The following is a 13,638-nucleotide window of genomic DNA, read 5'->3' as shown; positions in this document are numbered from 1 at the left end:
GGGTGCCTCAGCAAAGTCCGTGCATCACTTCGAGTCCTCGGTGGAACTGCCATCTGCTGAAGAGCTTTGAGCAGCGATTTAAAAGCTAGATTTTTGACAACGCTGGCTACTTTTTTTTCCCTCTTTTCTTTTTAATGAGGCTCGCTAGTATCTAGAGAAAACTGTGATAGGTATAAATAATCCTAGAAATGCAGAAGCCTATAATTGGTGTTGACATCTACCCAGTTGACGGAGGTAAGTTCATGTTTAGAAATACCTCAAATATTAGTCTTTATTCTGCACCATTTCTGTTACTGTCTGTAATTATGATTTTAAAAGTTAAAATTACTATATAACTGGAAACTTAACTGTTAAGGTTTTAATTTAAGGTAGACATAGCAGTCACTAGTTTTGATAATCAGCGCATGAAAATCCTAGCTGATGCCTGACTGCTGCTAGTCAGAAGTAACTGGATGGGTTCCAAGGTGAATAACTTTTTTTTTTTTTAATTAGGATCTTGAATCTATGAACAACTGAACTGAAAAAAGTGCCTCTGAATTCAGAATCAAGATGACTGGCAATATTCTCCAAAACAATATATCTGGTAGCTGCGAATAGCAGTAGGTCTCCAGTGCATTTTGGTCCATCTTTTTTTCCCTTTCTTTTTTGAAAGGGTCTTGGTGTTCCTCAGTTGGGGCATAATATATAGGAATATTCATCAAACAGGTTTAGAAATGCAGAGTTCTGGGAGCTTTTGTAACAGAACCTGTTTTCCTTGGTGGTAACCAAAAGAGCTTTTCTGATATAAAGGTCAGATTCCATGTATTTGTTCCCCCTTCAACTCTTTTTGACAGAACGAAAGCTATTTTGCTCTTGATTTATAAGATATTTACTGTGAGTTAGTACTGCATAAACATCTGACGTTGTGAGCAGCTCTGTGTTTTGCTGACCATGCCCTAGTAAATAGTGAAAGGAATTTTAAGATATTTATTGAGGCCTTTTCTGTAGGTAGTGTGGCAAAGTACAGAATGTCTGTTTACAGGAGAAGTAATTGTTTTGTTTTTAACTTGAAACCGTTTTCTTTTCTGCACAGCAAGCTGCAATAAGTAACTCCCTGTAGAGAGAGAATGAAGAGTTGTGACTCTTTCCATACACACACCTGACCCTGAGAAATTAAATTGTGCCTTAACCTGCAGGGAAGGAAAACTTATAGCTCGCTCGGTTTTGACTTCTGAAGAGGTTGTCAGTGGTACTTGGGAGTGTGTCTCCTTTTCGGAGACTTCAGAAAGTAAGGAAAGTACTGAACCTTGTATGCTATCATGGCAGCTTGTTCTGTAGTTAGGCTGACCAAGGTATTCAAATGAGAGTATAGCTGCTTTTAAAAAAAAAAAAAACAAAAACCAAAAAACACCAAAAAACCAAAAAAAACCAAAACCAAAAAACACCAACCACTAAGCAGATAATCTTATTGGTGTGATAACACATCATTTGTATAAATTCAAGTTGAAGAAGATTTCTGCGAAGACCCAGAACAGTTTGTAACCCTTTCTGCACTTTAAGTACAATTGATCGGAATCTGTTTCAATGGATTTTATAAGGGTTTAGGTAAGAAGAAAATTTTTAAACCATTCTAGAAGTTTCAGAATTTGAAACAGATTTTTAACATATTTACCCATATAAATATGTGTGAAGGTAGCATTTCAAAGCTCGTGTTATTGAGCAGAAGTCTTGCATCTTCTTTAGACTGTGCTTGAGTAATGCCAGATTAAATGCTCTTGTCTACATAGTTTTTAGAATATTCTTCTTCAGTGGGTAGAAAAATAATAAAATTCTTTACCAATTTCTCTTCCCTATGGTGTTGTTCCATGGCAGTCAGGAATAAAAGAACGATCTCTTCATCTTTTTGTGTGTCTACATATTTAGTGGGGAAATAAGCTAAAATGTTGGTCTGTGTTTATATAAACATATACACGTGTGCATATGCATCCTGTATTTTTGTGAGTATATATGTGCTCACTAGATATGTGCTGTATATTTTATTTAAATACTCTGAAGTGACTTTTTACTCTGAATTGTGTGTTACATATTTCCTATTACGTTACTTCACTACTTAGGATTTTATGTTAACTGGTCGCATTCCTAATCAAAATTAACCTTCAGAAATCGAAATAGCTCAGTGATGTGCCAGACCCCACGTATGTTCTTTTGAATCAACTAGCTTTTACCTGCTGGATGCTACAAAGGAGAAGCTGAGGTATGAAGTTACAGAAGTCGCTGGCTAAGCACTCGTATGGAAATAGCGAACTACCTCTTGTTACAGTAACCTCTTCTGGAGTTGGAGAGAAAATATATTGTATTACTTGTGGTTGCTTTTAATTTTTTTAATGGTTAACATGAAATCGTGAAACAGTAGGAATGGTTCCTGGCCTCTCTGCTTCATTCTGTAAACAGGGATGTTGGGAAGGAATATCATCTGGGATATGACAGTCTGAAGCGCATTTTTACTAACAGAAGTAGTACCTCTAAATAAATACAAAGCACGTCTTTAAAAAAAAAAAAAGCAAGCATTTGGGGTAACTTCTTATATAATCAAGTCATCAATTTTAAGTTCCTGTATTTGTGAAGTTTCTATTAAATTCCAGTTTGCATTCAGATGTATTCTGAAGCCGTGAACAGACAAATAAGCTAGCAAACAAGAAATGTCCGACAGAAAAGGACAAATACTAAGCTGTATTATTTTGTAAATGCATGTGGATATGCTTTAGGTTATTTTTGGTCACAAAAAGAAGTGCTGAATTTCATGTAAGACTGTTTTATTGCAAGTTGGTATGTTTAAATGTGGACAGTGACTGAAAAGCTGTCTATAAACTCTGATTACCAGTGGATAGAACGGTTTGGTTTAAATCAGTCTTTTATGAAATAGGAGTAGAATAACATTTACTAGATTTAAAAGCTGACAGTTCTTTCTAGAGCTGCCAGGTTAGAACCAATTCCTTCCATTTCCTTTCCTAGTGAAATTCTAAGGAATTCAGGACCTGAAAATTGAAGACAACTATAAACTAGTGTGAGATTGTATTTTTGAGAAGGTGAAGAAATCCTGGCTTTGTTCTGCATTCTCCACCAAGTCTGAGGCTGAGTAGCTGTAGAACCTGTGTAAACATCTAACTGCAAGGGTCGAGATGTTTGCTGGTTTCTACCCAACCTTCCTTTTTGCTTGGCCGAAAGGGGTTCAGTGTGCTTTGGCTTTGAGAGTCCCAGTGGAAGCCCTTCAGTACATGGCTTGGCATACACCTGGGTCACCTTCTGCCCTCTCTGGTTTCTGGTTCTCTGAAAGGGCAAGGGTTGGGTGGAGGGAGAAGTGACAGTGACATGGCATTTGCTGTGTCCAAGGACCTTTTTTTTTTCTCCCTCGTATTAGAAAACTCTTCTTCCCTTTTATATTGTGCAGGGAGACCTGATTACGGCCTTTCAATACCTAAAGGGGGCCCATAGGAAAGATGGGAAAAATCTTTTTAGGAGGGCCAGCTGTGACAAGACAAGGGGGGATGGTTTTAAACTAAACCAGGGTAGGTTTAGACTGGATCTAAGGAAGAAATTCTTTCCACTGAGGGTGGTGAAACCCTGGGAGGGGTTGCCCAGAGAGGGGGTGGAGGCCCCATCCCTGGAAGCATTCAAGGCCAGGTTGGCCGGGGCTGTGAGCAACCTGATGTGGTTAGCGGTGTCCCTGCTCCTGCAGGGGGGTTGGGCTGGGTGGGCTCTGGGGGTCCCTTCCCACTTTCCAAGACATTCTGTGATTCTATGATTCTATATTGCGTACAGTAAAAGGCTGTACTCTAGTAAGGACATGGGCACCTTTACAAAACACTAATTAATGCAGAACTGGGTTAACGAAGGGAAAGTTTCCCAAGTTTTGACTGTACTGCAGCTTTCACCTGCAGGATGGTTGAGTGAAGCTAGTAGCAAATTACTGCCATGGCTTTTTTGCCTGGGCCATTCTGGCTTTCTAGTTACAGCTTTCTTTGCTAAAACCTTTCTATGGTACTATTCAGTATCATTTATTAAATAGAGGCTCAATATGGAGTGGAATTTTGTGGTTAACTAAAACTCATTTTCTGCCCTTTGCTCAAGGCAAAGCAAGTAGGAGGCTTCCTGCCTCTTTTCCCATTTTTACTGCTGATTAGGGAAACTGAGACTATAAAAGTTGGCATTTTTTTCTGCTATATAAGTTTGTGCAGCAAGGTATTAACAATCTTTCAGTTGTGCCCTGGTCTATTAGCAGGAATATACAGTGGTACAAGAATGAATTTGTTGAAAATTTTATGCCTCCGTGACCTATTGTAGAAAGTTATCCTGCTGCAGTGTTATTAAGTCATTTTTCATCTCCGCTTAAATTAACGTTGACGTTCTATTACTGGATTTGTTCTTGTCTTCAGATTGCAACATAAAGGAAAAAAATCTTATTGCTGGAATATTAAAATTAATTGTTTGATAAGCAGCACCTTGCTTGAAGTAGAATTCTAGAAAGATTATAATGTAAGATCAATCTCTGCATTAGATTTGCTTTCATGTATGAAAGAATTATTTTGGAGTATGAAAAAAATTATTTTCGAGCATTCAGGGTATCAGGAGAATGCAGGAGTTAAGGGTGAGTTGAAATCACAGTGAGAAAGGGCAAACTGCAGATGAGACACCCAGGCCTGTCCACGCTGGAATTGCAAGGGATTGCTACTCTCCAGAGAGTTCTGCCTTTACGGAGCGTTACGCTGCCGTCTCAGTAACTACCTCGAGACGCTGTTTGCTATTTGGTGATGTGAATTTCATGTGGTGTACAGAGAGGTGGAAAAGCTGTTGGAAATGAAATGCCAGTCAGAGAATCATAGAATCATAGAATCACTTTGGTTGGAAAAGACCTTTGAGATCATTGAGTCCAACTGTTAACCTAACCCTGCCATCCCACCACTAAACCCTGTCCCTAAGCACCTCATCTACCCTTCTTTTAAATCCCTCCAGGGATGGGGACTCGACCACCTCCCTGGGCAGCCCATTCCAGAGCCTGACAGCCCTTTCGGTGAAGAAAAGTCCTGGTGGTTGGGGTTTTCTTGTTTGCTTTGAAAAGAGCCTTTTTGTAAAACTGGGTGCAGGTTTGGAGCTGGCATTTTACAGATGCTTTCACGATAGATTTTCACTCTGGTTTGACTTGGGTCAACCCTAACTAGAAGTTATTGATAAGGAATTTCTGTTTGCCTGTGGAAGACAAATTGGCTTTATAATCCAGTTTCTATTTAATAATTTGATCAAAATTGCAGAATACTCCAGATGAAGCATTTGCTTTTAACTTTAGGAAAGAGGTAGAACCACAGAGATAGAGCTAGAGCACTCAGCATAACCAGTAAGGGCTTGGGGAAATGAGAAGAAATTCTTTGTTTTGCTTTTAAGATAATTTCACCACCCTACTTGGAGACTTGCAGACAAAGTGTAGGCATAAATGTAGGTGACCTGGTATTTGACAGAAGTGGTGGAGTGCAGATTTCTGCCAAGAGGAATGACGTGTGCAAGGAAAACGCTCAATGCTTTCACAAAAAAAGGTGAATGGCAAATAATTCACTAATTAACGGCCCTAGACAGAAACGCTCAATTTTCTGAGAGAGAATTTTTAAATCGGTCATTTCAGAACATGTTATATTCATTAGGCAAATGATGATTTGCTTTTACTGTTTTGTGTTTGTTTTGTTTTTCTCCTGATGGGATGGCCAGCAAAATCTGATAGCTGAGGAAGAAGAAAATTATCTTCAGTGTGTTCTGTGGGACAATTATGTCTTTCCAAGTTTTTCTAGTGTCTTGTCTTCTACTTGCTGTCTGGAAGAGAGGCAGCAGAATCATGTAGTGCGTATATTTTTAACACATTTGGTTAAAGTTTATGTCTTCAAATTATGTTCATCTGGCTCAGATATAAAAATAAAACCGTTGTAAAGTAAATCTCAGTAGTTTTGTGCCTAAAACATTTTAAAGGCTTTGAACTAGTGGTTAAACTGGAGTCATGCACTGGCTGGAGAGGTCTGTTGAGATATGAAAGTTAGGGTTAGAGTTAGCTTCTTTCTTCTGACCCATGTTGCTGAGATTTAGATCACGAAAGGAATAGTTGGAAACTTCTCTGCCAGAAGTGGGAATTGTGTGTCTCCTCTGGTGGGACTGACTCTTGCTATAGTGGCACTTATGAAGAAGAAAGCTTTGGTTTATTGGAAGCCATAAACGAGTGAAGTAACACCAGTTTGATCACCTAGTCCATCTGCAGACAATGAAGGATTTCTGATCTACTTTCGACACGTGATGTGTGCTACAGAAATTGCTTTGAGGATAAAAAGCAGATAAGTTAATGGAATCGCTTCATGTTTACAAAGAACAAAGGAAACACGATCATTTCTCCACTGTCTACCAAATGAGATACCAAGAGGAACTGAAATACACGTGCTTAAAATCTGAGTATTGCTCTACAGGAAAATAGCATTTTTTCCTTTCTTTTCATGGCAGACACCATGATATTTTTGCACTTGCGCTAGACTTGGTCCTAGAGGATTTTGGAATTTTGGTAAAATAAAAACGTTAGGTTTGTGTATATGTTAGCTTACCAAAAAAAAAGTGCAAGACAGGAGTGTGAGCTTTCTAGGGTTAAAATAAGTGAAGATAACACTGAGGGTTTTTTTCTTTTTAATTTTTTTTTTATTTTCCTCCTTCCTTCTGAGAAATGAGACTAAAGAAGTACCTTAAGGGGTACCTTGCTTTGCAGCTGCCTTTTTTCAAGTATTCATGTAGCGCTGTCAGTCTAACTTAGCTTTTCCTAACTTGGCCTCATAGGCTGCAGCTCCTGCCTTAGGCAGAGCGTCCTCATGATTGGTTTCAACTCAGAATGGATCATTATTATTTTTAGGTTTTTTAAGATTTGTGTGAAAGTCTGTATTATGCAGTTTGATCTACAGAAATGCACAGAAAGACAATGGGGGATCTGTTTAAACAGAAAAATCTTTATAAAATGAGGGCCCGAGTTTGGGATCCCTGTGTTCCAGATGGCAACGGTTTGTGCTGCTACCCACCAGGTCTACATGTGTCTGCTGGAAACAGCTCCCTTATACTGGACTATTCTTTGGGGTGTCCCCGTCCCCCCGCTTTTTTTTTTTTGTTTTCTGGTTTGATTCAGAAGATGAGTGATGGGTATGCATCCGTCAGTGTGGTAATCCCTTACAGAATGCAGTGCAGGAAGGTTAAAGGAAAGCATCTGTATCTCTGATAGCTTTCCGAGAAGCAGTTTTAATCCCTAGGGTGTGATACATTGCCCGTTTGGGATGATCAGTGGTAAGTGTTCCTTACAAATCAGGCATTCTGTGGCAACCTCTTTAAATTCTTGAAATCAAACCCACAGCATTCAAGAACTGTAAAACCAATATTATGAAGCTTCTGGAAGAAGCAGATGTGCATTAAAACGTTAAGCGGCATGCTCCTAGTGTTTCTCACTGCGAGAAAATAAGTGAAACATTTAGAGTTTTTATTCGTTGTTAACGTGATAAGTCATTTGTGATAATGGTTCTCCCTTCCCCCTGTCATCTTCTTCCGTACAGGTATAAATAGTACATGTGAGCTGCATTTTTGAAGGCATTTTCTGCATCTGTGCCTTCTGGTGTTTAAATTGATTGGGCCTTTTCTTTTAACTCTTATTATAAGGTTTCAAAGCTGGTTTAGTTTCTGATCAAGGCTTTCAGATACGTTCACGCTTGAAATGTACTGGGCTATGAGTAGAGTAAATATATTTTTTTTTCTATGTATATACTTATTATTTTCCAAAGGCACTGAAAACTGATCTTAACTCTAACCTGGCAATATTGTATGTGTGTGATATGGGACTCTCCCATGATTAAACATTTAAGCTAAGGTTCAGTTACTAGGTACTGACAGACAAATTGTGAAGGGTGTAGTAGCTAACCAGAACAGAATCTGCAGAGAAACTACGCTCGCTTCTGTAAATTTTTAATACTTAATTTTTCTTTTTGTTCAGTAGCTTGTATCTGGCTCCCTGATACAGTTGGGGGAATCGCAGCTGTAGCTTCTCTTCTGCCAGCAGGCAGTGAAGTGGATATGCAGAGCTCCATCCATAGGGCAGAAGAGATGAGAAAAGTGTGTAAAATATAAAAGTTTTAGATTTCATATTGAATCTTAGGATTTACTCTAAACATCTTAACAAAAATCTGGCTTGCTGTTCATTTACGGTGTGCCAGTAAGTCACACCACTCCTGGCAAATCTCTTGAAAGCCCCAAACAACAGCGCTGCGCTCACTTAGGTGGGGTTGGCAGCTGCATTGGAAAATCACACTACTCTTTTGGAACCCATCAAAGCTATTCAGTAATTAGTAAATTTAAAAATAATTGAGTCTGCGTGAGTTGGTGCTGAAAAGTTATTAGCAAGCCTGAAAAAATTCTTTACTCCCTAGTGCTCTAGTCACCGTAATAAATCTTCTAGATGATCGTCAGTAAAAATGACGATAAAACTGGATGCTAATTTCAATTTTGTTTTACAATGACAATAGTGTTTATGGAATATTGTTGTGTGGATTTTTCTACTATTTAGGCAATTGGCTTTGTAATTTCCGTGTGCTTCAGTCAAAAATAGAGCTGCGTGCTGCACGACTGAAAGTGATGCTTCACAGCCGGAGCTCAAGTGCGAGAGCTGGGCGGTTGGCGCTGTGCTGGGGAGGCAGAGCCCCCCGCTGGGAGGAACACGCAGGCAGGGCTCTTGCAGTGGGAAAAGTCCTGTACTTCTTGAAATTCTTCTTTCCACGTCTATGGCAAAAACTTTCATGCATAATAGAATTCCGAATGTTGCATTTTAATTTTTAAAGTTTTTTAGATGTCTTCTTTTTTTTTTTTTTTTTAATTAGTACATTTAAATAAGTAATGAATCAAAGCTACATCTGCATTTTTAGTGGAAAACAGTTGTATAAGAAGATTTTGGCCTAGCTCTTGTCTGCTGTGGAACATAAATCATAGAATCATAGAACGTTTTGGGTGGGAAGGGACCCCTAGAGCCCACCCAGCCCAACCCCCTGCAGGAGCAGGGACACCGCTAACCACAGCAGGTTGCTCACAGCCCTGGCCAACCTGGTCTTAACTGGATTATGTTTGCTTCTGGGGTTCAGAGGCACAGAATAGATTTCAAATCTTCTTGCATTCACCAAAGCAAGGAATTGTCAGAGAAATGGAAGTGCAGGACTCAGTATCAAGGGAAGGGCACTCTGCCTGAGGCTGTAAAAGCTAAGCTTGTCCTGTGGAACCATGTAGGTTGTAATAGCTCCTGAAAACACTGAAGGTGGCAAACCATCAAAACTGTTGCCCTTCTTTCTTCTTGGGGCATAACATATTGGTTTTTAACTCTGAGAGCAACTTCTTTCCAAAGACTGTTCGTTTGGCATGATTTGATAGAGTAGATTTCTTTCTGGTTTTCAAATGACATTAGACTGCTGGGGCTGACTTAGGAGAGAGAAGGAAGAGTGTGTGCACGCATGTACACACACTTATTTATATTTGTTTCCCTCACAATTATATAGAGCTGTTTCTCAGACCCTTTTCCCCTCTCTGTTTTGGCTATGTTTCCATAGAAATAAGTGACAATTACCCCGATTTCAGTAGAAAGAGGAAATATTCCCCATTTCAAGTTTCATTCCTTGATTGAAGATGCTCTCCTTTCTAAGAATAAGTACTGGAACATTTTCTTCTTGTTACCTATCGTTGTGCTTTGCAGTAATGAGAATGTTTTATCAGCAAAATACCTTTTCATCTGCTTTCTAACTTCCTTCTAACAACATATATGAAACAGCTGACAATAACAGAATGTGTTTATAGTTCAACTCTTACTGGAATTCTGGATAGACTTTTGCAAGAGGATGTTCTCTATGCATATTCTGTGACATATGTGAATATGTATATTTTGTTTTATTTTTTTTCTGCTGGCAAAAGGCTCATCAAACCTGTTTGTATGTCGTGCAGCTGTTTAAAAAGGGATGGGAAAAATTGTTGCGCATTGGCCTGAAATGTGTCCTCTACTACTTGAAGAGTCTGAGGTAGAAAATACCTCTCGTTCTGCCAGTGAAATAAGAATTGATCAGCTACATTGGAAGTGACAGTGAATGAATGGGAGAATGAGGTGAAAACAGAAAAGGGAAGGTGACAGCATCATAATGCTGGAGACATTTGTAAAAGAATATTAGGTCTGTTGATGCACCGGCCTGTGCCAGGGCCACTGTGGAAGCTATTGACTCTTGCACAGATGCCATTAACCAGATTTTTCTCAATTTAGGAAGCTTCTTCATAGAAATTTAATTTATTAACCTGACACAGACCTTTCCCTTTGCCTCTGTTGAACTGGCGTAAGAAAATTAATTTGTATCACATGCTTTATTCAGAGTTTAATTCAAGTTCTTAGAAATAAATCTCTATTTCAGTTGCCTTAGGCAAATGAAACTAAAAAATTCTGCAGTGAGTTCTGTTTGCTGCTGTCGCTAGCATGCATTTATTCTGCTGTGTGTGAATGTACATCCTAGCTGCTAACAGTTTGTCTCTTCTGGAAGGTACGATTCCGATGCGGAATGTAGAAAATGTACCTTACAGAATTGTTTAGTGGAACAGTAAAGAGAAGAAAAGCCCAATTCCTATTTGCATATGAACCTCAACATACAATATTAAGTTGGACTTCCATTCTCCTTCATGAAAATCTCCTATCTGCAGACATAAATAGGCATAGTTTAAAGCAGTTTTCCCATTTGTGATGATAATATAACTAAAACTGTACACTTCTTGTTTTTGATCCACAGATTAAAAGGTAAACTTATACTACTTTTACAGCATTTAAATCTATTTGATAGTACTTAAATATTTTCATATACACAGTATCCATTTGAGTTTTGCGTCCTCCTTTTACTCTGCTGTGAATTTCTCATTTAAATCATCTATCACTTTTTCTTAGTTCATACATGGCGCTTGTCTTTGCTATACTGATTGCACAATACAAACATTTTAACAGATAAGAATTGCTAAAGGAAGCTAAGAATTACTAAAGCTGTACGGTTAGAAAGTGTTGTTGCAGAAGTGAAATTTTCATTAGCTGAAAGATGAGAATGGTGGTGGAGAAGATGGCATCCGTCATCGTCACCACAGGTGCGATAAATCCCAAAGCAAGACGGTAGCTCTGAGGAGTAATAGTAGAATTGAGTCTTGCTCTGAACTGTGCTAAACAAAATGAATGTGTGGTTGATATTAAGTGTATCTATAAAATATTTTCTGTGTGAAGAGAAGAAAACAAAAGGTTTTGCCCATTTGGAAGACCAGAGATTCTTCTACGTACATTTGCTTTAATTTATCAGTTGCCATACCCTAGTGTTGAATGTAGAATACAGAGTAGAATGTCATGAAGTGTAAACATGCAAATAATTTGCTTTGGTGAAAGCCTTCAAATTTTACTCTTATGCTCATATACTTCTAGTGCTTGTTACAAGACAAAAATGAGAGTTAGTTGCTAGTGTAATGGATGTGAAAGAAAAAATACATAAAATTCTGTTTTAACAGGAGAGTCTTTGGAAAAAACAAAAAGAACAAGTTAAAATTCATGAGAATTTAAACAATATTGTGTGGTGTCTTTGAGAAAAATCCAGACATTCTTTAAAATGAACTCTCTGTCAATACTGAAGTATTTGGATATATTTTTTTGAACTGTCATCTTTTATTATGGAATATTGTAAGAATTACAAATATTCTTGCCTGAAGTGTGTCTATCTGTGTTTAAATATCTTCCAAGCCATTGGCAGCCCTATGTGTTAATGTTCTACGCAGCAAGAGCACGGGTGCTCTCTTAATTCTCTGTAGCATTGGATGATCTGGCGGATATTGTGTTCCAGCATAGCTACTTGTCTGCCTCAAACATAGCGTTTTCCTAGTGTCTCGGACTGCTAATTGTGTTGGCTGAAATGTGGCATTTCCTAATGAATTTACCTCCTCGATATGGGGTTTTGTTTCATATGTAGTTCTCCTTATTGTAAGGCCTGAAATTAAATCAACCAATGTGATTAACATCTGTTGTGGGTGGTTTGTTCTTTCTTTTCCCAAGGTAAATCCTGTAGGGCTGTTATGAAATATGTTATCTTATTCTCTGCTCTATATTTATGCTTGTGAAAGCTAGATTGCCAAAGTATACCTTGCCTTTAGAGAAGATACTGATAATATTCGCAGTGGTTTTAGTTTCTGTAGGAATTCATTACACAGATTTGAATTGACTGTGGGGAAGAGTCTGTGCTATGCAGGTGAGCTTCACCCTTGCTTTAGGCAGTTTGTGGTGGGTCGGTTCACTGCATGGTTCTCTTCAGATGCCTTCTAGTACAATGTTGGCAGATAACTGGGTTTCGCAATGATAAGATCTGAGATCCCACCTGAATTTCCTCTCTGAGAAGCCAGTATAGAGGTATGGACGGGTTTCACGTGCTACTCGCAGTATGATGATGGTTGCTCTATTCAGCACTGGTTGTAGTTCCCTGAGGGTTTGGGCTATCAGCATCACTGGAGAGCATCCAGGTGTGACAAAGCTGTATGTAGCTGAGGCCAGATCATCACTGTCAGATGGGATGCAGCTTCCCCTATGCAGCCATTTCTTAGAGATCATATTTACTTGTAGGTATTGGTATATAGGACATTGTCTCCTGTAAGTTGATAAGAGATCATGCATGATTTTCATGGATGCTGTTGATTTGATGTTCTACGTGCTGTCCAAATCTTGTGTTTGTTTCTGTTCTCAAACAGCAGCATCAGGAATACAGTCTTAGAACTGCCAGATAGCTCTTTCAGCAATGAATGAGAACTGCTTTACATGGAGAGGGATTCTGCATCATTGGTCGGACTGCTGCATGTTTCACAGAATCACAGAAGGGTTGAGGTTGGAAGGGACCTCTGGAGGTCATCTGATCCAACCCTTCCTGCTCAAGTGCCTAGAGCTGGTTGCCCAGGACCATGTCCAGATGGCTTTTGAATATCTCCAAGAATGGAGACTTTGCAGCCTGTCTGGGCAACCTCTGCCAGTGCTGTCCCTGTCACAGGGTAAAAGTGTTTCCTGATACTCAGGTGGAGCTCTGTGGTTCAGTTTGTGGCCATTGCCCATATTTGAAGGAATGTGGTTGTCAGAGAAGGAGGAGGATGAGCAAGTGGTGTGAGTGATTATACTTGCTATTCCAAAATAAATATTTGTGAAGAAGGAGGAAAAATGTAGTTAATTTTTGATCATTCAGGTTGTTTCAAGGAATATTTATTGCTTCCTTGGGCTGTTGTGTGTTGAAGCCACTACGTGGAAAGAACAGTGTTTTCAAAGTTCTGCTTGCTTTGGCATGGTCATATATCTAAATGCGTAACAGTATACCAACCAAATATAACCCTGAATCTTCTTTCTATGCTGCATGGCAATATTCCTTTTCACCTAACTTTCTGTGTCTTAGAGCTCAGTCAAGCAGAAGTGTAGTTTCTTGAGAGTTCAGGTGTTAAAGGCCACATGATAGGAAGCACAGGAGAATTTGTCTTCATGTCTCCTAAAATGCAGTCATTTGAAGCAGTAGTTTTGCTTGAAGTTTTAATAATAACAAA

At 38.9% G+C, this 13,638-nt stretch overlaps 1 protein-coding gene across 2 annotated transcripts in view; it reads left to right on the top strand.

Annotated features, from left to right (window-relative positions):
• ZFAND3 (zinc finger AN1-type containing 3) overlaps nucleotides 1-13,638 on the top strand; it is a 111,958-nt gene that overhangs the window by 14,703 nt on the left and 83,617 nt on the right. Inside the window, exon 1 of one of the 2 annotated variants that reach the window (XM_009648962.2) lies at nucleotides 13,154-13,210. The exons of the other annotated variant lie outside the window; for it this stretch is intronic. Within the exon in view, the coding sequence (XP_009647257.2) occupies nucleotides 13,198-13,210 (13 nt within the window). The 5' untranslated portion in view covers nucleotides 13,154-13,197. Of the gene's footprint in view, nucleotides 1-13,153; nucleotides 13,211-13,638 lie in introns of those variants that run through there. 2 annotated transcript variants of the gene reach the window in all.

The sequence above is a fragment of the Egretta garzetta genome, unplaced genomic scaffold (assembly GCF_000687185.1).
Source record: "Egretta garzetta isolate BGI_Z169 unplaced genomic scaffold, ASM68718v1 scaffold491, whole genome shotgun sequence".
Classification (NCBI taxonomy): domain Eukaryota; kingdom Metazoa; phylum Chordata; class Aves; order Pelecaniformes; family Ardeidae; genus Egretta; species Egretta garzetta.
The sequence above is the reverse complement of the archived record's forward strand: the minus strand, read 5'-3'. Positions and strand labels throughout refer to the sequence as shown.